Below are 23,120 nucleotides of genomic sequence, written 5' to 3'. Positions count from 1 at the left end.
CTGATGCGTCTGACTGTGTTCCAAAATAGTGTCCACTAGGTGGCCCGCTTGGTTACATGCATTAAGATGGTTTCTGTACCTTTTCAGGCGTTCCCTTTCAGTCTTCATTAAACACTCTAATAAAAATAACTTGTAAAAGTAAAAAATGATGAAAACACAACTAAATTTAAAAGAATGAGACAGGGTGTAAAATTCTAAATAAAATCTAAAAACTTTCAGGGCATTCTTTTTTAAATGCTCTATCAGTTGCGTTTTAGTCTATCAGACTAAGGAGGAAGATGCACATGATGTGACTGTACAAGGAAGGGCCAGAGATCACAGATCATCTGTATTTTCCAGTGAACATAAGAGGCAGCTTGTATTTGTACATGTGTGCAACTTTATGGTTTCTCTGTTTTCATTTTCTGTCCCATTTCTTCTATAGTAAGCAGCATTAGAAAATCTCAAAAGGGCTATGTTAAATGAGCAAGTATAAACCATGAGACAGAAAACAAAAGGGAAAAGTTAAGGCTCTTGAGTGTTCTGCAGTGAAACTCCTGACAGAATAGCTGGTCAGAAGGATCAAGTCATGGTAATAATAAGAGAAACAAAAAATGAGGAGGTACACATATGCCTCAAAAGTATTGGTGATGATCTTTTTCTTTAGCTAAGGGGGTTAGGGTATTTTGTTTTATTCTGTTATAATTTATGCTTTGTGTACATCTACTCGTGTGTGTGTGTGTGTGTGTGTGTGTGTGTGTGTGTGTGTGTGTGTTTATAGTTTAAGTATATGTTAAAAGGAAAAAAAAAAAGGGCTCCCAGCCTCTCCTGCACCTTTCTGTTCACTAGCCCCAGCCATTGTGGCCCAACTAGGGGAGCTCCTACCAGACCTCAGAGTGGGGGAATGGCCAACCTAGGCTGCTGTCTCCTAAGAGCTTCTGCATATATGTTACAAAGAAACATTGCTATTGGTGGTGGTTTCTACTTATGTAAATAGGCATCTGTGGGCTAGCCTGATAACCTAACTACAATATTTTCACCTTAGGGGAACGATATTCTGAGTTCCATATAGCTTACATAGAAAAAATTACCATTTCAAAAATAGTGGCCCAGCAAACATGTTGATTGAAATATGAAGTGCTAAATTCTAAGTATAATCTCCTATAGGACCTGGGGTAAAGGATTAAGAACTGGGATGTCAATGGCACTTGGGGGCCAAAATTAGCCCTCATAGGACAAATTGGTTAAAGGAACTGAACTCCAGAATCATAACAATAGGAGTATATGGAAAACTACATATAGTGGCTCAGTTTATGACATCATTTCATACGAATAACTCAACAGAGGGGCCGGGAATGTTTGGAGATATAATACCTGGACTCTGACAAGGTGCACAGGTCCTTAAGTCCTTCTGGGACATGATCTGCTTTCCCTGGCCTCGGCTTTCTAACTACCTATTCAAAGCTGAACCCACATGCTAGGAGAGTGTTTGCAATTAGTTTGTTTCAACGTGCTTTAATGTAGCTTAAGTTTGTTCTGAAAATGTTCAAATTAAAATTTTATTACAGGTACTTTGTTATGCTTTCTATTACTGCTGTATTTCCTCACCATAACTGTACTGTTTTTTAAGATGTCTTAATCTTTTCATTGTCACAGAAGAATAATGCAAACCTGAAATCATTAAAGGCAGACAAGCCTGACTCTGAGGTAAGACCTTTTCCTTTTAACAGTCTTACTTCTAAACTTCCATTTACATTAATAATGACAATATTGTGGTGATGAAAACGTGTATTTTATAGGAGCAAGCCAAGATAGCAAAGCTTGGACTTAAGCTGGGTTTGCTTACCTCTGATGCCAACTGTGAGATCAAGAAATGGGAGGATCAGGAAAATGAGATTGTTCGAAATGGGCGGAACATGTCCAGTATGGCCTATTCTCTATATTTATTTACTAGGTAAATATAGTGATGTTTTGATCCTTTTAAATCAATTTGATAGTATCCGGTGTAAAGAAAAACTCATGTTAAATCATTGACAGGTTAAAGTCAACTTCCAATATATGGTTAAAAAAAGACCATAAGTTCTTATAATTAAGTGAATGCAACAAGAAGGCATTTATTTAATTAGGATTTAGATTTAGAAGATATCCTCTTTCAGGTTTGTGTCCTTTTCATAATTTTGAAATAATTTTGCATTCTGCTTTTTGTCATTCTATGTATCTGTTTCTCCTAGCCAGCATCAATAAGTTTAGAAAACCTGCCTTTTAACTCTTTATGTAAGTGATTGGTACTTGATTAGATAATACAGATCAAAGACTCCAACCATGAGGCCTACCACCTCAATGGGGGGCCAAATCTCCAGGAATCAGTATTCATAGCAGAGTATTTCCCTAACTTCACTGTTACAAGGCCTACCTTCTCTGTCTTGTCCACATTACAAGAGTCTTGATCACATGCCTCATTGAAGTCCATGTTGATCACATTCCACAATCTTCCACAACAAGCTATACATATGGTAATTTATGTTGCTAAACATTCGTCAGTTATCTGGTCAATAATCTGTTCTAGAATTTTCTCAAAAATGACTTCAAACTTTTCACTAACTTTCTGAAATCTGTCTTTTTTGTTTTTAGAAACCTGAAAAATATTTGGGTCTTCTACTCATTTTGATTTTGAAAATATTATCAGCAGTGGGCCACATCTATAAGTTGTTACAGTATTCTGGAATGTAATCCATTTGGTCTGGAGTCTTAAGCTCAATTAAAATAGGATCTCCACTACTCTATGGACATTGGGGTTCAATAAACAGCACCCTTTTTCCCACCCAAGTTCTGAACAAAATGAAAACATAAGCAAAAGAATGGCAGATAGGGGCCAGTAACATTTATATTGATAAAGCTATTATTGGATAATGTCGTTTATGTCCACAAGCAAGTAGCTTTTAAAATGATCTCTAGAATTAAGAAATTGTACTTCGTAGGGACAGAATGTGTCTCTGAACACCTGGAAGAGCAGGTGTCTCCCAAAGGCATCTTTACTTCCAAGAGAAAAAGGAGAAAGGAGAGGGCTACATGTCCAACTTATTTTTGCAAAGTCACCAAAACCCTGAAAAGTCCACACACTTCTACAGGATGGAATAAGTGGGAGAGCTGAGAGAAATGAGGGATGTTGTGCTAGTGAAGATTCCTTTGCGTGGAAGGAAGATCAGAGTGAGGAAGAAACATTCATTTCCCTGTTGATGAAATCTTCTAGCTTTTCAAGACAGAGTATTCTGGAGGGTGAGGGAGAAATGATAGGAGTTGAGTAATTTTGCCTCTGTTTAGCAGTCATCTGTTAATACTTTACTGTACTTTCCAGCTTTGGTGACCTTTCCTCTTTGGTGGTTTCCTTCTTTTGTTCTTGTTTTTAGCAAGCTTCTCCTGGGATTGAGTCTTCCTAACACAATTATGGCCTTTTTTTCTTAGTTCCTGTCTTTCAAAAATCAGATGAGTCAAGTGTGCAGAAGAAAGTACAATGGAACTCCTTCGTTTGCCCGCACCAAATGTGCACAGATTGGCAGAGATAACAAAGATCTTGACATTTGGCTGCAATCATGCTAGTTTCCTCATGGTGATAAAAATCAGCAGATCTTTAAACAAAATCTTTTTTTTTTTTTTTGATCGGTGAAAACTAGAGAAATATCTTTACTAAGTGAATGTAGTTTGACACATAAAATCATCCTAAACAGAGAATTCATCAGAATTTTTTTAAAGGTTTTATGTATGTATGTATGTATGTTTTGAGAGAGAGAGAAAACATGCTTGTAAGCTTGGGAGGGGCAGAGGGAGAGAGAGGGAGAAAATTTTAGGCAGGCTTCACGCTCAGCACAGGGCCAGATGTGGAGCTCAGTCTCGTGACCATGAGATTATGACCTGAGCCAAAATTAAAAGAGTCGGATGCTCAACCGACTGAGCCACTCAGGTGGCTCCTTTGTTAAGTTTTTAACTGTCTTTTTTAGTTCTTGTTTCTTGTTTCAGGATATTTCAGGATGATATGGTCAGCATTTTTTTGTTTCAGAGTGAGGATAGTGTATGACATGCATCCCATAGAGAGAGGGAAGCATGAGTGGCTGCATTATGAGGGGTGGGGATCACTAAAGCTCTGTGGAATGGGACTTGTTACTAGATGTAGTGATTGCACAGGAATGCTGAGTTCAGGGAAAAAATGGGTTTTCCATAGTGGGTGACACCTGGTGCCATTTGACACATCTTGGTGATTTATCTGTGGTCAAATCTCATACTGGCTTTGCTTTCTGCCCACACACTCAGTGTATCTGTCTTTCCCCAACAAATTTTGGTTTTGTTTTGTTTTCCCTTAATACCTGTGGTTTACCGATCTCATGTAGTTGCTTGTTTCTGAGACTCACCTGTTAGCCTTCACAGGATCCAGTTTTATAGTTTTCCTGGGTAGTTTTATAGCTTTTCCTCAGGCTATTGTTATCTTAACAATTTACAGAATTTCTTAGTAATTTATAGATGATTATTCATATTTCTTGATGATTTTAAAGGTTTTATTTTTAAGTAATCTCTACACTCAATATGGGGCTCGAATTTACAATCCCAAGATCGAGAGTTGCATACTCTACCAACTCAGCCAGCCAGGCACCCCTCTTTCTTGATAATTTATATATTTAAGATTTTTTGGTACCTTATAGTTTAAAAAAATTTCAAACTTAAAAGTGCCTTATAGGTTTTTAAGTGGTTTCTGCTTCATAATTTCATTTGATCAGCACAACAATTTATCAGAGAACAGGAATAATTTGTTCACCATCTTACAGATGTTAAGGGTAGAATTGGTTAATAGATTTCCTGTGATTCATGCCAGTCTACTGCTCTTCTTAATGCATTCTGTTGTTCACTTTGCTGTGATTTGCTTTTCATTTGTAGAGGTCTTGTTTCTTGGTAGTTTTCAATCTGATGTTCCCTATTCTGATGAGAGTGGTAGCACAAATATTATTATGACTATTTTATATACTCAGCATTGAAACTTAAATGACATGCCTTATCAAAGTTTTAGAATTAAAAATGAGAATTTTTTGAGTTTTGGTCTGATCCTCTTTCCATTATGTAACAAAGGCCTTTTGGTTAAGACATGTTGCCATATCTCATGTATTTAATTTATGAAGCAAAATGAAAAAGGTTAAAAAGGAAAAATAAAATTTAAATATTACTTGTCAGTGTTAAGTTCCTTTACATTATAAAATTAACATATATAAAGTTCACTGAAAAATTTTAAAGTGCCCTAAGAAGTAATAGTTAAATATTAAAGTTGTTTAAGAATAAAGTCACAGTATTATAGTCTGTTCAATATTCTTCTTCAAAATTTGGGATCTATTAATACTCAAAATGCTCTAAAAGTTTTATATTATACAACCAAATTTCAGGCAGTAACTTTTTCTTAGACCTCCTTGATAATTCATTTTATTTCAGAGGAGAGGGGCCACTGAAAACTTCCCAGGATTTAATTCATCAACTAGAGGTATGTTTTATTTCCATTTTATGCTACTAATTTAAATCTGGGCTAAAAGTGGGTAATAACTGGGTTTTCTAAATGATTTACCATGTCACGTTTGTATGCTTACCTGTGCACACACATGTGTAGAGAAAAGTGAAAAAGTAGAGGGCTCACAATGGCATTTTGTGGAGCGTTTTTGGTTATCTTGCTGAGTAAAACTCAAATATTATCGGGATATAGCAGAATGGGCTTTGCTGACAGTATGTGCAATAACAGTAATTCTAGGTTTTCCTAAGGAGGTGAAAATATCTTGTTAGCAGATGCATATCCTGCACGCTTTCCTGAATGGCTTTTTGGCCTCTTCATTAATGGATTGGATGAATGATATTGATTGCATGAGAACAACACATGAGAAAGCATTTGTCATATGCCTGAGACAGAGAGTGCTTGGTACAGTTTTCCTTCTTCCCTTTCACATCCCTGCTGAGTTAAGGCATTCAGGAAGAGACAGACATTCTCGCACCCACCCTTGTGCCTCTGTGTATCTGTGGAAGTCCACATAGGCCCATCTCAAATTCCCCTCCTTCACGTAGAGGCTTTAGATTGGCAAGTGGTTTGCTAGATTACTTTCCCTAACTCTCACATTAGTTTGTTTGCTTTTCTGGAACGAAGGGCGTTCTTGCATTTGAAATGTGCAGTTTCTATCACCTTTGATGGTTTCCTTTGGTATTCCCGTGTGCTGCCACCTGAGCCCCGTCAGGAAAGGGATTTCACCTTGGGAGGGTGATCATCATCAGAGTCGGAACATTTCTTGTATGTATTTTTTGTAAAGTCAACTATAAATGAGCTATTCCCCTTAAAACAGTTTTAATAAATTCTGGATTCATTCTGTTCAGTTTGGCTCATATCCATTCGAAGTCCTACCATACCACAAGGGATATTTCACTGCAAAAGGTCTACTTGCCACCTTCTTCCTGTGTGAGCTTATTCATTAAACCAATGTCTATTGAATTGACTACTAACTGGTGGACGTGAAATGTTCATCAAATATTTATTGAACTTGTACTGTGTGTCAGATCCTGGGGATAAGTGCTGTTTGGAGAAAAGAGAACAAAACAAAGCCACTGTGCCCTCTGCCCTGCAGCATACATTCTAGTGGGAGGAGGTAGACAGTAGAGAGTTAAGTACACAATGTCCATATATAAGCATTTAGAGATAAAATTATAAAAGACAAAAAGAGGTGATAGGAGGGTGACAAGAAAAGACCTCTAAGGGGGTAACATTTGAGTAATTAATGAAGTGAGAGAGTGAGCAGGGTGGTTATCTGGGGATAGAATATTTCAGGCAAACAGAGCAAGTGCAAAGGCCCTGAGATGTTGGAGTAGGCTGGAGGGATCTGAAGAACAATAAGGAGGCAAGTGTGGATGCAATGGAATGAGCCAGAAGGAAAGTGGTAAAGTATGGCATCTCTGTAGCCACTGGAAGAACTTTAACTTTTATTTTCCAAGTATGATGGAAAACCCATTGAGGGTTTTGATCCTGAGTGGCAGGATCTGACTTTGGTTTTAAAGGTTTTGGGTTTGACTAACAGGGTAAATGGTATTGCCATTTACTTAGCTAGGGAACACTGAGGGAGAAAACCAGATTTAGAGGTTGGAAATCAAGCATTCTGTTTTGTTCAAGTAGTATATAAAAGACTGGTGTCAGGATCGTTCAAGAATGGAGAGAGAGATTTGAAAGTCATCGGCTTTAAGTTGGTTGTAAAACCACGATACTCCAGGAGACAGACATGGATCTTGCTCCCGAGAGGTTTGTGGGCCAGAAGGGAAGAGATGTAAACAGAAAGTGGTAATGTGGGATAATGAGGGATGTATGGGTAAGTGAGTCATTCTGTTTGGTTAGGATCTAGGTATAAAACTCACTGGTTTCCCTTTTAAAGGACAAGGAAGGGAGTGAAGGATTTTTGACCTTGAGATCAGTTCATCCAATGATAGCAAGGTGCTAAGGCTGTTGGATAAAGGGTTAAGGTTAACCCTGAAAGTATTGCCTTCTCTTTATGTTCTTTATCTAATTCATTACCAAGGCTTGTTACTTTTCTTCACAAACCACCCTCACATTTGCCCTGTTCTCATCTGCTGCCACCTAAAGCTAAGTCTCCCACCCTTTTCTCCCCTGGTGTCTCTTACTCTGAAACATTCTGTTACCATTTAAAAATAATCATCCTAAATATTCCTAATCTTATCTGTCCAACCTTATTTTTCACTGTTCTTTGCCATCATCCTGTTCAACTCATTTAACTATAAAATGCATGGTGAATACTCAAGAACCGATCTGAACCGGTCCTCTCAAATGGCTGGTTAAGGAATGTGTACAGGTGACAAATTTTATCTTGCTTAGCTGGAAGTTGGAAAGTCCTAACCCTTTTGATCTCATGTTCTACAATTCATCACCTTTTTATAGTTGGGGTATTATAAGATGAGCTCCAGATCCTTCTGGGAGCCTGGACATAATTTGTATGGTTAAGTATCATGTGTCTGTATGGCCCTCCAGAGCAACTGGAGGTTTCCAGGTGCAGAGGAGAGTCTCCAGGGATTGATTCTGCATCAGGTCTGGGAAATCTTCTGAATACAGTTGAACACTTGTGTTTCCTGGGTAGAAGAAAAACTTCAGGAGTTCCATGACAGCTATGACAATTAGCCATGAGTATATTTCTTATGAACTATCCATAAGATATACATCTAAGTAGTGATACTTTTTCTTTCCACTAGGTTTTTGCTGAAGAGGGCTTAAAGCTTGCTTCAAACGTACAAGTTTTCTCAAAACAGGTAATGCAACAGATCTGCCTGCGTGGTGATAGTGGTGATGTGAATACCCACTGTGGGGGCATATTATTAAGGTATAAGGGTATTTAGGGTTTAAAAGATGACGATTTTTATTGAAGTTATTATAACTTCCTGAATTATTTTTCAGCTGAAAGATGATGACAAGCTTATGCTTCTCCTGGAAATAAACAAACTAAGTCCTTTATGCCACCAGCTCCAGACAATAACTAAGACACCTTTGCAAAATCAAGTGTTTCTAAAGGTAAAAGGCAGAGTTGGTTATTCAGGGAGACGCTTGAGAAACTTTCACACTTAACCAGGTTTGCTTCTAGCCCATTTTTCAAAGAGTGTTATTACCCACAGAAGGGCAGTTTACTTCCATTTTTCAGGCTTTGATTCTAAGAGTCATTTATCATCTGTAGTTATAACAGACTCCGGGGAGCAGTAGGTTCACTAAATTAGCTTTTTGGACATAATTAATTTCACAACACTGAGCAGCTACCCTTAAATCCTGATGTCATCACATGTCTAACCAGGGCCCAAATTCCTCAGAGTAGGGGCTCCTGTTGTTTGTCTCGGAGAATTTAAGCCTCTGCAAACAAAGCAGAGTGCCAGAAGTTACAAAGTAGGGGGTTCACTGCCACTATTTGGAGTGTTTTAAAAAGCACCTAAACAACTCGAAATAGAACTGGTTGATTTTCCATCCACTCTTCCTTGGGTCTCCATGAAATAGGCATGAATCCTGATGGCAGTCCTGCACTTGTATTCTGGGGCGTCAGGTCAGCTCCTGTGCCCTAATCCTTATGACTTTTGAGATCCTTTAGATTTCTATAATAATGAAATGTTATCAGTTTAAAAGTAAATCAGTGACACAGTCTTCTGAAGTACTCCTTCTAGAAGCTGATTTGCTTGGCTGTTGTCATTATAGGTTGATAAGTGTATTACGAAGACAAGATCCATGATGGCTATTTTGGTCCAACTTCTCTCGCTTTGCTATAAACTGCTGAAGAAGGTAAGATAATTTTTCTGTCTGAAAATCACATTTTAAAACTAGTTTCAAGGAAAATGCAAAAGAAATAGTTACTATTTAATGTTGTAATTTTTATTGTAAAAGCAAAGGAGAAACTAATTGCCTTCACTCTTTCCAGCTTCAGATGGAAAACAACAGATGGGTCTCAGTTACCAATAAAGACTCCATGGATGGTAAAACTTGAGAAGCTTTTGGGGGCAGATCTCTGGAACTGCATGTGGCAAAGCTGATATTTTAAAAAAGCAAATGATCCTTTTTATTTTCAGAAATTCAACGATTTTATAAAGAAAACAGTGATGAAATCTTGCTTTATTTTCTGATCATGAAAGTGATTGTGAAGCTTTTGACAACTAATAAATGCCATGGTAGTTTCTAGATTCCTAATTGTGGTGTGAATTTAAAATGGCACATTGCCACTAACAACATTCTTGAAAGTCAAACCAAATATCCCAACTGTCTTAATGACGGTTTAATCCAAAGAAGCTGCTTTGAATATGTGCTCACCTTTGGCCTAAAATACCTTAATCTCCTCTTTTCTCTTTTTATTTAAGCTTACCATCTAGAACATTAATTTTCAGCAGAAAACATATAGTCGACTGGGTGAACCCAGGGGTTTCCTTAAATCTGTGGATTCTTCAATTGCTCTGTGCACCGATTGTGACTGGCCTCTTTGCTGTCCTGTCACAGATCATCCATGCTACGAGCACACATTTGTTCTCTAACACGCATTTCATAGCACAGGTGTCTCTTGGGCTGCATGTGTCCCTCCCTCATTCCCAAACGCAGGGTCATGGAGCTCACTCCACGGAATCCTATAGGAGCTCACTAGGAGATGGCTCTCACTTCTCCTTCCACCATAGCTGGCCAGTCTGCTTCAATATTAGCTGGAATCCTAAGCCTATCTTACTGGTGTAAAAAAATAGTCTTTGAACTATCCTTTTCTGTGCTGACTGATGGAATGGAAAACATGAGAGTAATGGAACCGAGAGGTTTTAAAATAAATTCTGAATAATCGTTCATTTTGTATATGTGCCTTTGGAATGTTCATTATAAAACAAACAAACAAACATTTTACATCTTTTTAATTTTAGGGTTTAAAGCTTTTCTTGTTTTTGTTTGGTGTGGGGTTTTGATTGAAGGATCTGGTTTATATGTTCTGTCCTTATGGTAAACTTCATTTTGAACTCTTTTGATAGTGCTTATATCCCAGTGCTTTGAAATTCATTTTGAAATCTGATAGGACACGTCAGTTGCCAAATGGTGGTAGTTATATAAGCTTGTCTGATGATCGTTATCTGGGTCATCCATCACAATCAATATTCACAAGATCCTGAAGAACCACAGTACTACCAATTAGTCGCTATTTTATCGAAGGAAACTAAACTTACTGTAAGCCTTCAGGAGAAAATGGGATACATTCAGCTTGGTCAGTGCCCTGTATAAAATTATCAAGCATGGTTTTTATGCCCTGAAACCAAAATATTCTTGAAAACTACAAGGGAAGTAATGGGAGAACAGTGTGAGGTAATGTTATATGTAAAATACATATGTGTATATTACATACATACATACAGTGTGTATACACACACACACACACACACAATTACTATTTACTGTCTTTAGTATCTTTGTTTTATGGTGTCTTCAGCTACTCAAAATGGGGATCTGCTCGTTTGTGCTTAGATTTTCAGCTCACGGCACCATTGACGTAGGTGTTTGTAGAGTTACTACCTATATTGTGTCTGGTGCATATATTTAGGGGATAGTCATGCTGGCACTCAAGTCAAGAAGTTTTTCTTGTGAGTCAAAAATAACTTGTAGATTTACAGAATACTTTTACGTTCCTGAAATGAGAATATTCTGCTAAGTTCAGGTGGGGTGAGGAAGGGATGACTCATGACTTCAACAGCATGAGGATCCAAAACCAAAGGAATTCACAAGTAAAAGGCGAAAGGTTTATGCGATCTGAAGAGAAACCTGAGCATGCAAAGGAGTTCACAAGTAAGGTGATTTCTTCTGTATTAAATTAAATCTTCTGTTTTATTTACAGAGATCTTTAAATGTACACATATTGCAGCGCTGAAGAAAAAATTACAATTTAAGAAGCCCTTTTATTTGAAATTTAGTGTAAATAAAGACACAATCTTAAGCCATTATTCAGTTTTGTTTTTAGTTTAGATGATGTAAAGGTTTTTGTTCCATGCAAAGGCATGTGTGTCTTGGGGTTACAGCAACCTCTTGGCCGGCTACCCCGTAGCTAGAGCGTGAGACTGAGCGACTACAACACTGTATCAGCGCACTTCCCCGCTAGGAGAGCCTCTTCCTGATTCCGTCATTTAGGAAAGCCACAGTGTTCCATTCGATTTGGTTGCAGAGAGGAAGGCCACCCCAGAGGTGTAAGGGGCAGAGGGGGTATAGTCTACACTCTGCCTCTCCCCTACAACCTAGAGGGAGAAGAGCTGGGGCTGAAGGGGCGGCACTAGCATTTTTGGTAGCGTCCGTCAGACAAAGATTCAGTAAAAAGGCCCAATTGTTTACCTCAAACGGAGGGAAAATTGAGGCAAAAACAATGATCATGCCATAACATTTCAAACAGAAGTGTGTCAAAATGTAGTATTCACCAACGGGTTACAGGATGACGGGTAAATTATTTTTACTTTGCTACTTAAATTAGGTGTCTTGTCCAAATTTTCCTCAAAGTGCTTTTGTTTGTTTGTTTTTAATCCAATAAAAAGAAAACCAAAAAAAACATCCCTTGCTTGACGATTGTTACGTAAAAGCAAAAGGAGAATTGAGTGAGTACGTGGGCAGGACAGAGGACCAAACAGGAACTGAGGCTTGTTAGACAAGACAAAGACAGGAAAGTAGGTTAAGTTTTAAGATGAGACGTGTCTGTGGATGGCTGGGTGTGAAGCATGCTTCACACGTGCTGGGTCTTGAGAGCTCTGATCGCTCAGACCAGGGAAGTGTGCGCATGCTGTGCTGTGTGTTACTCCTTTGCGGTCCTCATGATGTGGCTGTCGTGGCAGTGATGCGCCTCACCACGACTTCTTCATACTGTTTTTGTGTCAGTAACCCATCTGTTATGCTCTTACTTTCTTCAAATTTGGGCAGCACAACTGCAATGTAGCCTTCAGTGGATGGCTAGAAAGGAAATAGAAGATTTAGTACTGTCAGATGTGTAAAATCAGGTAAAAAGTATGTGGATGGGATCATACTTTTTTCTCCCCACTTTACCTTCTCTTGTAGAATAGATGGCTTATGGAGAATGTTTTCATTCACTTCCATCAACCGTCCTCTGACACAGCTATTTAAAAAAAAACTGTTTTGAAGAAAAATATTACCTCCCTTGTTTCTTCTAAATTGTGGTTAAAAAGTAACTCACCTAGATATGGTGTATTCTTCTCCATCTGAGCAGTAAATCTTACACAGAGGTGCAAGCTCTGTTAGAAACTGTGCCCCCTGATAATAAAAGGGAAGAAGTTATTAAGTAGCGTATGTGTTCACTTTCCTTTGAGAGGCAGCCCTCAGTGTTAGAATATATTCCTGGAGCTAGTGTTTTAAATAAAAATGACTTTAGTACAGAAAAAATATTCATTTATTCAAACATTTATGTAAGTGCCTACTATAGGGCAGCTATAATCGTAGGCTCTAGGGGAAAGAGCAGACTAAGACACCTGAGGTAAAGTGTACTTTAAAGATTAAGAATATATTTTATCAACTTTAACAGTATGGAGGTTCCTCACAAAACTAAAAATAGAACTACCCTACGACCCAGCAATTGCACTGCTAGGCATTTATCCAGGGGATACAGGTGTGCTGTTTCGAAGGGACACATGACTATCAACATTAGCCAAAATATGGAAAGAGCCCAAATGTCCATCGCTGGATGAATGGATAAAGAAGATGTATATATATACAATGGAGTATTACTCGGCAATCAAAAAGAATGGAATCTCGCCATTTGCAACTACTTGGATGGAACTAGAGGATATTATGCTAAGCGAAACTAGAGAAAGACAGATATCATATGACTGGAATGAGGAATTTAAGATACAAAACAAATGAACATAAGGGAAGGGAAACAAAAATAATATAAAAACACAGAAGGGACAAAACATAAGAGACTCTTAAATATGGAGAACAAACAGAGGGTTACTGGAGGGTTTGTGGAAGGGGGGGATGGGCTAAATGGGTAAGGGGCATTAAGGAATCTACCCCTGAAATCATTGTTGCACTATATGCTAACTAACTTGGATGTAAATTAACAAAAGAAAAAAAGAAAAAAAAAAACTTAAAAAAAAAAGAATGTATTTTATCAACTGTAAATGAGAAAGTTACACATGGCCACGTAAAGATTTCAAAAGTGTAAGAAAATCCATCAATAAGCAATAATGTAAAATTCAACATGACAGAGTATGACAGTAATATTATACAAAGTTACTTTCATTAAGACCTAACTTATTTTTTATATTAGAACTTACTAGATAAAGGAACTTCTTTATTAGGGTTAATTACTAACACTGCTTGAAGCAGTTATATTTTTCTAATTAAAAAGAATTCACTTTGAGGAAAGTTTAGAAAAAGAAAAAAGTTTTAAATAGCAAATAAGAATAGTTTACCCATTATCCTGTAACCCAGAATACTGCGTTTTGACATTCATCTGTTGGAAGGTTAAGGCATGGCTGTTGTTTCATGTACTCCACTATATGGGTGTGTCTGGGGGAGGTTCTGACAAATATCTACAAGGAAGCTCATGGGGAACCCCTGCATGCATGTCTCACATGTTGCTCATTTTCCCAGAAATTTTTCCTACAGTGAACATGGGTATTTGAGGTCAAGATGCTATTCTCCATGACCTCTCTACCACTCAAAACATTAGATAGCACACAGACGCTACCACAACTGGCTTTAGTCCTCCACACGTGGGTATTTCATTTCAAAATACTAGTCAGTGTGACTCCTCACTTCCCGAGGAGGGCTGAGGATTTGTCCCTGAGGGTGTGTCCATCACTGGGTCTGTATTAAAAGAGCAGAAATGTTTTGACCCCTTTTGTATCACCTCCCTTGGGAGAATCAACGATTGGCAGTGCTGAGATTCAATCACATCTTATCTGTAGTGGGTTCCACATTTAGGTACTTCTCTATTCTTCAACAGTAACAATAGTGTTACTATTTTGGACAAAGATTTATCATAGGAACCTCACAAGCACTAGCTGTTATACTTGTAATTTGCAGACTTTATTTTTTAAGAAAGGTTCGTGCTTTTCTAAGTCCATGTGCTTCGTGAGCAAGGAAAAATTAATACTTGTAAGGTATGTTATTAGGGAATTTCAGGCCTACAAAGGGGAGTATAGACAGGGTCTCCTAGAACGATGAGGGTAATTAGCAGAAACTCTTAGTATCAAGTCAGAAAATGAAGGAGCTAAATCATCCACTGAAACTTCCCTATCCTGTAGCTATGTCAGGAGACTTCAGTATGTTACTGAATTGTCCTTGGTGTGATGCTCTCTTTTAATAAAATGTGTCCACCCTGCCTAGAGTTGTAGAGGGTAGAGAGAACATTACAACTGAGCACTGTGTGGTGCTACAAGGTGCTAAGGTGACTGGATCTGTATCAAATTGGCAAAGATGAAAGAATGGAAAATGGTGAGGAGCAAATACTGGTTTTTTTTTTTTCAGACTTTTTTCCCCACTATCTCAGGATATTTTTAAATTTATATTTGAAAATACATGTTAAAGAAGAGTTGGTCACCTAAGTTTTAGACAACTCAAGATGCTGGCTTCATAAAACTAGAAGAGACAAAAATATCTTGTTATATTGGTATTAAAGTTGTCCTTTCAAAGGTCCACCTTCTCCATCCTCCACCCTGGGAGTGACAGGAATGGTGGCACAAAACCGAAAATATGACAAATCCTTTTCCTCCTGAAATACCTCATTTTTTGGTCTAAGAATTTCTTTAAGGTTAAGGTATTCTTAAAATTAGCACATCAAACTGTCAGGGAAGTATGCTGAGCACATATCCCTGGATTCTAAGACTGACTGGATCTGTCACTACTATGACATTGAAGATTTAAGTGGACAATTACAGGAACGTACCCGCTTAAATTTCCCAGAGACCTTGTTCTGAAGTCTACTACAGTTGGTGCTGATTTGATAGGAAATGCTTTTGATTGTTTTTCCACTTTGAAGAACTGGATGAGATTCTGCCAATGTGATGACACATATGCTGTAAGGAGCAAAAATGTGGTGCTGTGTTATTGTTTGGAAGAATTCTTCCTCATACGACACAGTACTCCTACTCACACTATTGTTTTCCCCCATTTTCCTCTGGCTACTGCTGGAACTTAACTAAGACGGGAAGGCAATAATAAAAGAGGAGAAGTGAGGGGGCGCCTGGCTGGCTCAGTCGGTTAAACGTCCGACTTCGGCTCAGGTCATGATCTCATGGTTCGTGGGTTCGAGCCCCGCATTGGGCTCTGTGCTGACAGCTCAGAGCTTGGAGCCTGTTTTAGATTCTGTGTCTCCCTCTCTCTCTCTGCCCCTCCCCCACTCACGTTCTGTCTCCCTCTGTCTCAAAAATAAATAAATATTTTAAAAAGTTAAAAAAAGAGCGGGGGGGGGGGGGGGGGATAAGTGAGACTGAATTTCCTTCCCAGAAAAAAGAAGAGCTTTAAAGTCATTAGGTAGCACTGAGGTTGATGAGAAGGAAGGCATGCCCTCCCCATGAGGGTCCTCCATTTGGATGTTTGGTTAACCAAGTTTGTTTGGAGTAGACACTGAAAGGCTCATTCTTGTCAGCCCAACTCTTATAATAAATGCCATTTCAACATAGTGTTAGATAATCATTTAATGACCATTTGTTCAATCCAAGACCATACCAGGCTACAATACCAGAAACTTTTTTTATAATTTAAAATTCCCAATTTGCTTACCGATTGGAGTGCTGTAGTATACAGTGGTCCTCACAGGGTTTGCCTTTGACATCTAGAAGAATGAATGACTGTTGATTGGTGGGTCGGCATTTACTCCCACTGTGTGGTACTTTCTTTGGTTTGTACAGGTAATTCTGAAGATTGAACACATACTGATCCTTGGTATCCCTTTCTTACCCAAAAAGATATACATAAAGGCTTCCTGTAAAGTATTTAAAGGGACCTGGCCCAGAAAGAATCATTCATTCAATATTAAAGTGATTGTGATGGAAACCAATTTGACAATAAATTTCATATATTGAAAAAAATATATTAAAGTGTTTGCTACCTCTTTGCTCCATCCTCACTTGAAAATGAGTACACTCGGGGACGCCTGAGTGACTTAGTTGGTTAAGCATCGGACTTTGGCTCAGCTCACGATTTCACGGTCTGTGGGTTTGAGCCCTACATGTCCTCTGTGCTGACAGCTCAGAGCCTGGAGCCTGCTTCGGATTGTGTCTCCCTCCCTCTCTGGCCCTCCCCCATTCATTCTCTCTCACTCACTCAAAAATAAACATTTATATATAGATAGATAGATAGATGGATATTTAAAATGAGTACACTCATTATTTCTATTAGAAAAAGTGCCATTAGCAATGCATTCTTTATATAATACAGTAGCATATGTTTTGTTAGTCAATTTTAGAGTGACCAACTCTTTCTGATCTACCCAAGACGGTCTTGATGTTAGCTCTGAAAGTCTCAGATTCTGGGAAACACCTCAGTTTGGCTACAAAATTATATACCACAATATTTAAAAAAATGAGTACACCTATTATCCCTGAATGAAAGGGAGCAAGTAGGGCCTAGAGAAGAGTCCTCAACGATGCTCGCACCACTGATATGTACTGCGTACACAAAGCAGTACAACAGGATACCTACCTCCAACTGATACGTGTATGGTACTGGCAACTTTTAGTAAAACTGTTAGATTCTGCTTTCCAAATGCCTCTATTCGAACCCACCTCTTCTCTCCATCCCTGCGTCTATTATAGTTTTCGACCTCATTTAAATCATTGTGTGTATGGCCACTGCTATAGGATCGAGCCCCTCGAAGCTTTTCAGGCCCTCACGGCGAATGCAATCCAGCCCCTCCCTTCCTTGGTGGGGACCTCACCTTAGACTAGTATCTTATCGCAAGCGACCCACCCTTGAACTCGCACTGCATCGCCAGCCCCAGAGTGCGCCCGGCTGTATCTCAGGGCCCTGAGTCTGCAATTGCCATTCCTTCCGTCTAGAAGAGAACAGAGAGATCCAGTTCCTCCAGACGTGGCGAGGAAGCACCGGGGCGCGCGCCCGTGGCTTATGATCTGTCACCACCGTCCCTACAACATCAGGCCAATGCGGCCGAACAGAGACCTACATCATTCCCCTCTTACCGGCTTTGTACCAACGAGTGAAGTAACGATCCACGAGCGAAGGCACTGCGGGTCCCTCTGCCCCGGGCTCGGTAGCCATGGCGACCACGGTCGCCACTACCCCCGCTTTCCGGGACCCGAGCACTTCCTCTTTGTTCGCCCGAGGCGAGGACGTACTTCCGGCGCGCGGGTCACGGCGTGCGCACGCGTGCTGCTCTCCTGGCCCGGCAGATTCCGCCACCGAAGCTTCTCAGTACGGTGCTTTGAAGTCAGACGTCAAATTGGGGACCGAATATAGTAGTGTGGGCGGGAGGGCAGAGGGACAGAGGCGGAGGGGAGGCACAGCTCCCCACCCTACCTTGCCGGGGCTACGGAGAAGGCCGGCCACGCCTCCGCCTCCTCGTGACGTCACTCCCGCGCCGCTGTTGGCGTGTCCCGTCTGCTTCGCACGCTCTTTGCAGTGTTACGGGTTGTCCCTTCGACCCTTCTCCAGCCACTCCTCCCGGGGGTCCAGCGGCCCGGGGGCCCAATTCGCGTCCCGAAAGCTGGAGAGCCGCGGGCCGAGAGGGGCGTGTGTGCAGCCCCGGGCGGGCTCCGGAAGGGCAGGCTGCGCGTGGCTGAGGAGGCGAGGGCAGAGCACCGCTGTTTGCGGATCCTCGCAGCGCGGCGCAGGTGAGCATTCGAACGACTCACTCCGGGCGGGCACGGAACCTGGCGTGTCCTCAAGGGATGTCCTGATGAAGAGGACCCCCGAGCGTGCAAACTCTCCCTGCTGCAGGAAACCCGGGAGTGGAGTATGGCGTGATAACCTTTGCCCTTAAATTCTCTTTTTGGAGACTTGCCATCAGCGCCATCCGGGGTCTGCGGCAAGCGGCATGCTGGGGAAGACGTGTTGCTCCCCGGTCGGCACATTGACCAGCCTCCGGATTCCTTGCAGGAGGGGACAATACCGCTGAACAATTAATGCACCAAATAAAGCGAATCAGTTAATGTGCGACTGTTAGTGAATTGGATTTGTGTTGCGCGCTGCTTCTGGCATCTTTTTTCGTGGAGGTGCCCCCTGCGCTTCTCGACCTAATGTGGTATATTATGTGGTCCTCTCTCTCTTTAAACTGTGACCTCTTTGTAGGCAGTGACAGAGTCCTCTCTTGTCTTCAGATCCTAGCACTTACCAAGAGCTTAGTAGGTGTTTGTGTAGGCCACAAACCGGGTCATGGGATTAATTAGATATTGTGCAAAGAATTGAAACTGTATTGACAGCAACAGAGCTAACCAGTGAATAGTTTAATATTAAATATGAGCAAAAAGGAGGGAAAGACTGTTTTCATCTTGGGGGACAGAGAGAACAGAAATGCCATGTCCTCAAGCAGGAGGAACTCACTTGAATAGGATAATAGCAGTACTTCGATTTCCAGGTTGTGTTTGATGTGCTTGTGAGACATCCTGGTGATAATAGCAGAAGGTTGAAGATGTGGGTTCGTTGTTCACTTTGGGGACGGTCAGAGCGAGACATTTAGATCTAGTCAGCACATTTGTGAGCTGCCTGGTACTTGTAGTCATGGGCACAATAATTAGCCAAGAGGCGAAAGACTGGAGGAGTTGCCAGAAATTTCATAGAGGATGATGGGTATGAAAAGTTAAAGAAGTTTTTTGAGCTTAGAAGGGTTGGGTTGGTGCGAGGTAAATTAATAGCTCACCTTTGTCGGTGATTTTGGAAGCTCTGTGACTTGAGAACTCCAGTTGTTTGCTATGTTTGTCACGCAGGGTCCAATCAGGAAAGTAGAAACCACACAATATTTCAACTGAATTTAGCATGAAGAATTGGTTAAGTAGCTATTTGAGGAATAAGAAGCAAAAGAAAGCAGTGAGATAACATAAAATGTGAACTGATGAAAGTAGCTGTAACACTTAGCTTAGGGCTTAGGTTCAAAACAAGGGAAGATGGAGTTATCATGACCTAATCTTGGAGGAGAGGCATCGTAAAACTGGACTCTGACTTCAGGTGTTGATGACTCCGAAATTCAGAAGAGTCCTGTGTTCTGGATTTCAGTGTCTGGAGAGAGACTGCCGGGTTAGTGCTCCTGTCGTTTGGAGTGGGGCTGATGAGGTTGGTGCTGGGAGTGCCAGGGACTGGGACCAAGGGCCCCTCAAGGATGGAGGCCCATTGCTGGGACGACAGTGACTGGTGTAGCAAGATAACAGGAAAAAGTCTTCAGCTCTTTCCGTCTCAATCCTCCATATTCTTATCCTGGGGTCTCTCGACCCCAGGGATATACAGGTTTTTGGTTAATAGAGTCCAAGTTCACAGGAGGCATAGGAAGACATTTGATGATCTGATAATAGCGACAGTAACAGCGTGATTATTAGATAAACTGGCATCAAAGACACACTGGAGACTCTACATTGGACCCCTTTGCCCATCTGTTCTCTTTTCTTCCTTCTCTATCACTCGCTTACTCCTCTGTAGCCAGGCATTCTCTCATCTCACATCTAGCCATCCTTTCAGATCTGTGTCAGTGGTCATCTGTATGATGTTTAAAGATAAAGATATGTAATTTTTAAATTTCTTGAAAAACCAAGCTTTCTATCTAGAGTTAGATCTAAATTAAAAACCTACATGATGTAATATCAGTTCAAATAATTTCCAGAAGCTCTTGAATATAAATGTCACCAAAGCTTACAAAACCATTGTTGGCCTTGATTTTCTTCCTCACTCCCACCATGTGATGTATGGTCTTGCCTTCCTCTTAACCCACATTACATGTTGTACTTTCATATTACACTTACCATTATGTGCTGTAGTAGTATGAAGATGAACTCGTCTTTATTCTTGCATTGTCGTATGTATGAAATGCAAGATGAGAGAATTCATCTTGGATTAAGGTGATAATAAAATTAAGGTGATAATAAGGCCATTGTGGTCTGTATGTTGCTACCCCTAACATAAATTAGGGACTTCCAGTTATAAACTGTATAAACTTTAAAGGTATCTGAATATAAATATCCAGTATGTTAAAATTCATTTGTTTTTTTCTCTTAGCTAATGTTATATATTTAAGCAGGTTTGATTTTGCCAGACCAGAGTAGGTTTCCTATTTATCATTCTTTTTTCACCTTTTCTATTGCACTGATAAAAACCAGGCCAGGAAAGCCAAATTATGTGAAGTAGTTATATCAAGTTACCAAGCTCCTCAATATTTATTGGTCATTGTGAGTGCCGTAATATCGTAGTGCCTTTTTTCCCTCTCTGAGAACAGTATATACTTTTATTAAAAAATATCAGTATTTATTTTTTAAATGAACATGGAAAACTAGTTTACAAAGAAATTTACCTGGTAATATTAAAGCCATTTTATTCTAGATTTTATTCAACTGATAGGATATGTATACTGATTTTTATATGATTTTATTTTATTATTTTTTAAATGTTTATTTTGAGACAGAGAGAGAGTGTGCAACGGGGGGAGAGGCAGGGAGAGAGGGAGAGAATCCCAAGCAGGTTCCACGCTGTCATCACAGAACCTGACGTGGGGCTTAATCTATGAGCTTTGAGATCATGATTGGACGCTCAACAAACTGAGCCACCCAGACACCCCTGATTTTATAAATCAGTCAGGTTATAAAGATACTCAAATATGCAAAAATAAGATGTTTTCTTATTTATTTTGATCTTTTCAACTTTCCTGAGGAATAACTGATGTTAAATCTTTTTGAAGAAAAATTTTAAAGTTGAGGATCTTGCCTCTCCCAAAGGGTAAAAACATAAAGTAGATTTCAGAACCTCCGTTTGTAGACCATAAGTAAACAAAATGAGTTGGTGAGGTTGTGACCACAACCCTCTGTGGGTTCAGATTAGGTCTTTTTCTTTTTTTCTTGGTTATTCTAACTACCATGTCCCTGCCCCTATATCATTTTGCTTAATTTGAGTGTCATTTGTCACTATTAAGCAGTTCCTTTCTCTCAGAGTAAGAATTCTTCATCAAGAGATATTTGTACTTTCAGGAATTGCTTCATCATGAGAAATCTAAAGTTACTTCGGACCCTGGAGTTCAGGGATATTCAGGCTCCAGGGAAACCTCAGTGCTTTTCTCTCCGAACTGAACAGAGGACAGTGCTCATTGGCTCAGACCATGGACTGATAGAAATAGACCCTGTCACAAGAGAAGTAAGTTACTTTTTCCAAACTTACTTCCCCCATAATCCTTATTTTAAATCTTACTGAATTTGTATCCTCCTAAATGAATATTCCCATTGCCTTAATATTGATGTCATATTAGATATTACTTGAATAGTAACCTGCCTTTAACTCTACTTGTGTTTCAAATGTAAGTTGGCAAAACTCTGACGTTATATTTTGTGTGGGTGCTCTACTTTTTACCCCTTCTATCATGTAAATACTGTTTATAACAGTGGATCACAACTGGGAATGCAAATGAAAATTGCAAATTTAAAAGCTCTTTGAGTTGATTCTGATATCTTCCCTTAACTATATTTTGCTACTTATGTATTTTAGGTAATTACATTCTTAGTTCTTTTCCCCTATACTATAGAAATTTCAGAAAACCATAGTTACTAGCTTTATATTTTATTGGGCATTTTTTGAGACCAGGCTTCTTGCTTTTGTTTAGTATTTGTTTGGCAAAAAGTCCCATAAACTACCTTTTTTTTTTTTTTCGTGTTATTTTTAAGCAGTCTCTATCCCCAGCATGGGGCTTGAATCTACAACCCCGAGATTTAAGAGTCACGTGTTCCACTGACTGAGCCAGCCAGGCATCCCCACGAACTATTTGTTTTGTTGTTAAAGATTGTAGGGTTGTAATATTTCTCAAATGAAGGTTTGGATTTTAATCTAGAAAAAAAAAATTTTGAAAACTTTTATATTAGAAAAGAAGCATCAAAAAGTCATTTATTTTTGGAAATGTTATGAATTGGTCTTGAAAGTCTATTGGCCTAACTTGCTAATGTGTTTGTTTTGGTGAAAGGTGAAAAATGAAATTTCTTTAGTGGCGGAAGGCTTTCTTCCAGAGGACGGAAGTGGCTGCATTGTTGGCATTCAGGACTTGCTGGATCAGGAGTCTGTGTGTGTGGCCACAGCCTCCGGAGATGTCATACTCTGCAATCTCAGCACATGCCAGGTAAGTGGAAGGGTCCAGTGAGGAGGAAATCTCCAGCAGCCTCAAGCCACGTGTTTTGTGTAGAAGTTGAAAAAATCAGGAGCCATAATATTTAAGCATTTTGCAAATGAGAGTCTTTGCATTATGTATTTCTTGACAAAAAGTTGTTGGCCTGGCTGTAGCTGTACTGTAGCTATATGTTAGCTGTATTTCTAAAGCTCACTTTTGTCTACTGATGGCAGCTGGAATGTGTGGGGAGTGTGGCCAGTGGCATCTCCGTCATGAGTTGGAGTCCTGACCAAGAACTGGTGCTTCTTGCTACAGGTAAGCTTGTCCCTGGTCTCTTGCTCT

General features: G+C 39.8%; 3 protein-coding genes across 4 annotated transcripts in view; 2 read left to right on the top strand and 1 right to left on the bottom strand.

Annotated features, from left to right (window-relative positions):
• CTNNAL1 (catenin alpha like 1) overlaps positions 1-10,348 on the top strand; it is a 63,293-nt gene extending 52,945 nt beyond the window's left edge. Inside the window, exons 13-19 of the mRNA XM_019454272.2 lie at positions 1,636-1,686; positions 1,779-1,933; positions 5,446-5,494; positions 8,239-8,295; positions 8,441-8,554; positions 9,221-9,304; positions 9,441-10,348. Coding sequence (XP_019309817.2) covers positions 1,636-1,686; positions 1,779-1,933; positions 5,446-5,494; positions 8,239-8,295; positions 8,441-8,554; positions 9,221-9,304; positions 9,441-9,506 — 576 coding nt within the window. The 3' untranslated portion in view covers positions 9,507-10,348. The remainder of the gene's footprint in view (positions 1-1,635; positions 1,687-1,778; positions 1,934-5,445; positions 5,495-8,238; positions 8,296-8,440; positions 8,555-9,220; positions 9,305-9,440) is intronic.
• Positions 10,349-11,852: 1,504 nt separating this feature from the next.
• Positions 11,853-17,818, bottom strand: ABITRAM (actin binding transcription modulator). Its single transcript, XM_019454276.2, has 6 exons — positions 17,677-17,818; positions 16,259-16,310; positions 15,423-15,552; positions 12,708-12,784; positions 12,560-12,629; positions 11,853-12,466 (listed from the first exon to the last, which is right to left on the bottom strand). The coding sequence occupies exons 1-6, from the start codon at positions 17,753-17,755 to the stop codon at positions 12,329-12,331; spliced, it is 546 nt and encodes a 181-aa protein (XP_019309821.1). The 5' UTR covers positions 17,756-17,818; the 3' UTR covers positions 11,853-12,328.
• A 248-nt stretch (positions 17,819-18,066) lies between these two features.
• ELP1 (elongator acetyltransferase complex subunit 1) overlaps positions 18,067-23,120 on the top strand; it is a 58,016-nt gene continuing 52,962 nt past the window's right edge. For both annotated transcript variants that reach the window (XM_019454271.2, XM_019454270.2), the window contains exons 1-4: positions 18,067-18,327; positions 21,658-21,820; positions 22,638-22,790; positions 23,012-23,093. In XM_019454271.2, coding sequence (XP_019309816.2) covers positions 21,671-21,820; positions 22,638-22,790; positions 23,012-23,093 — 385 coding nt within the window. In that variant the 5' untranslated portion in view covers positions 18,067-18,327; positions 21,658-21,670. The remainder of the gene's footprint in view (positions 18,328-21,657; positions 21,821-22,637; positions 22,791-23,011; positions 23,094-23,120) is intronic.

The sequence above is a fragment of the Panthera pardus genome, unplaced genomic scaffold, assembly GCF_024362965.1.
Source record: "Panthera pardus isolate Hobbes unplaced genomic scaffold, ASM2436296v1 HiC_scaffold_20, whole genome shotgun sequence".
Classification (NCBI taxonomy): Eukaryota; Metazoa; Chordata; class Mammalia; order Carnivora; family Felidae; genus Panthera; species Panthera pardus.
This window is presented reverse-complemented; position numbering and strand designations above follow the sequence as displayed.

Coding starts and splice junctions, on each gene's coding strand:
- ABITRAM (XM_019454276.2), bottom strand. CDS start 17,755: ATGGCTACCGAGCCCGGGGCAGAGGGACCCGCAGTGCCTTCGCTCGTG. Junction 12,785..15,422: donor TCTCTGGGAAATTTAAGCGG/GTACGTTCCTGT, acceptor TTTTATTATCAG/GGGGCACAGTTTCTAACAGA. Junction 12,467..12,559: donor CATCTATTCTACAAGAGAAG/GTAAAGTGGGGA, acceptor TTTCCTTTCTAG/CCATCCACTGAAGGCTACAT.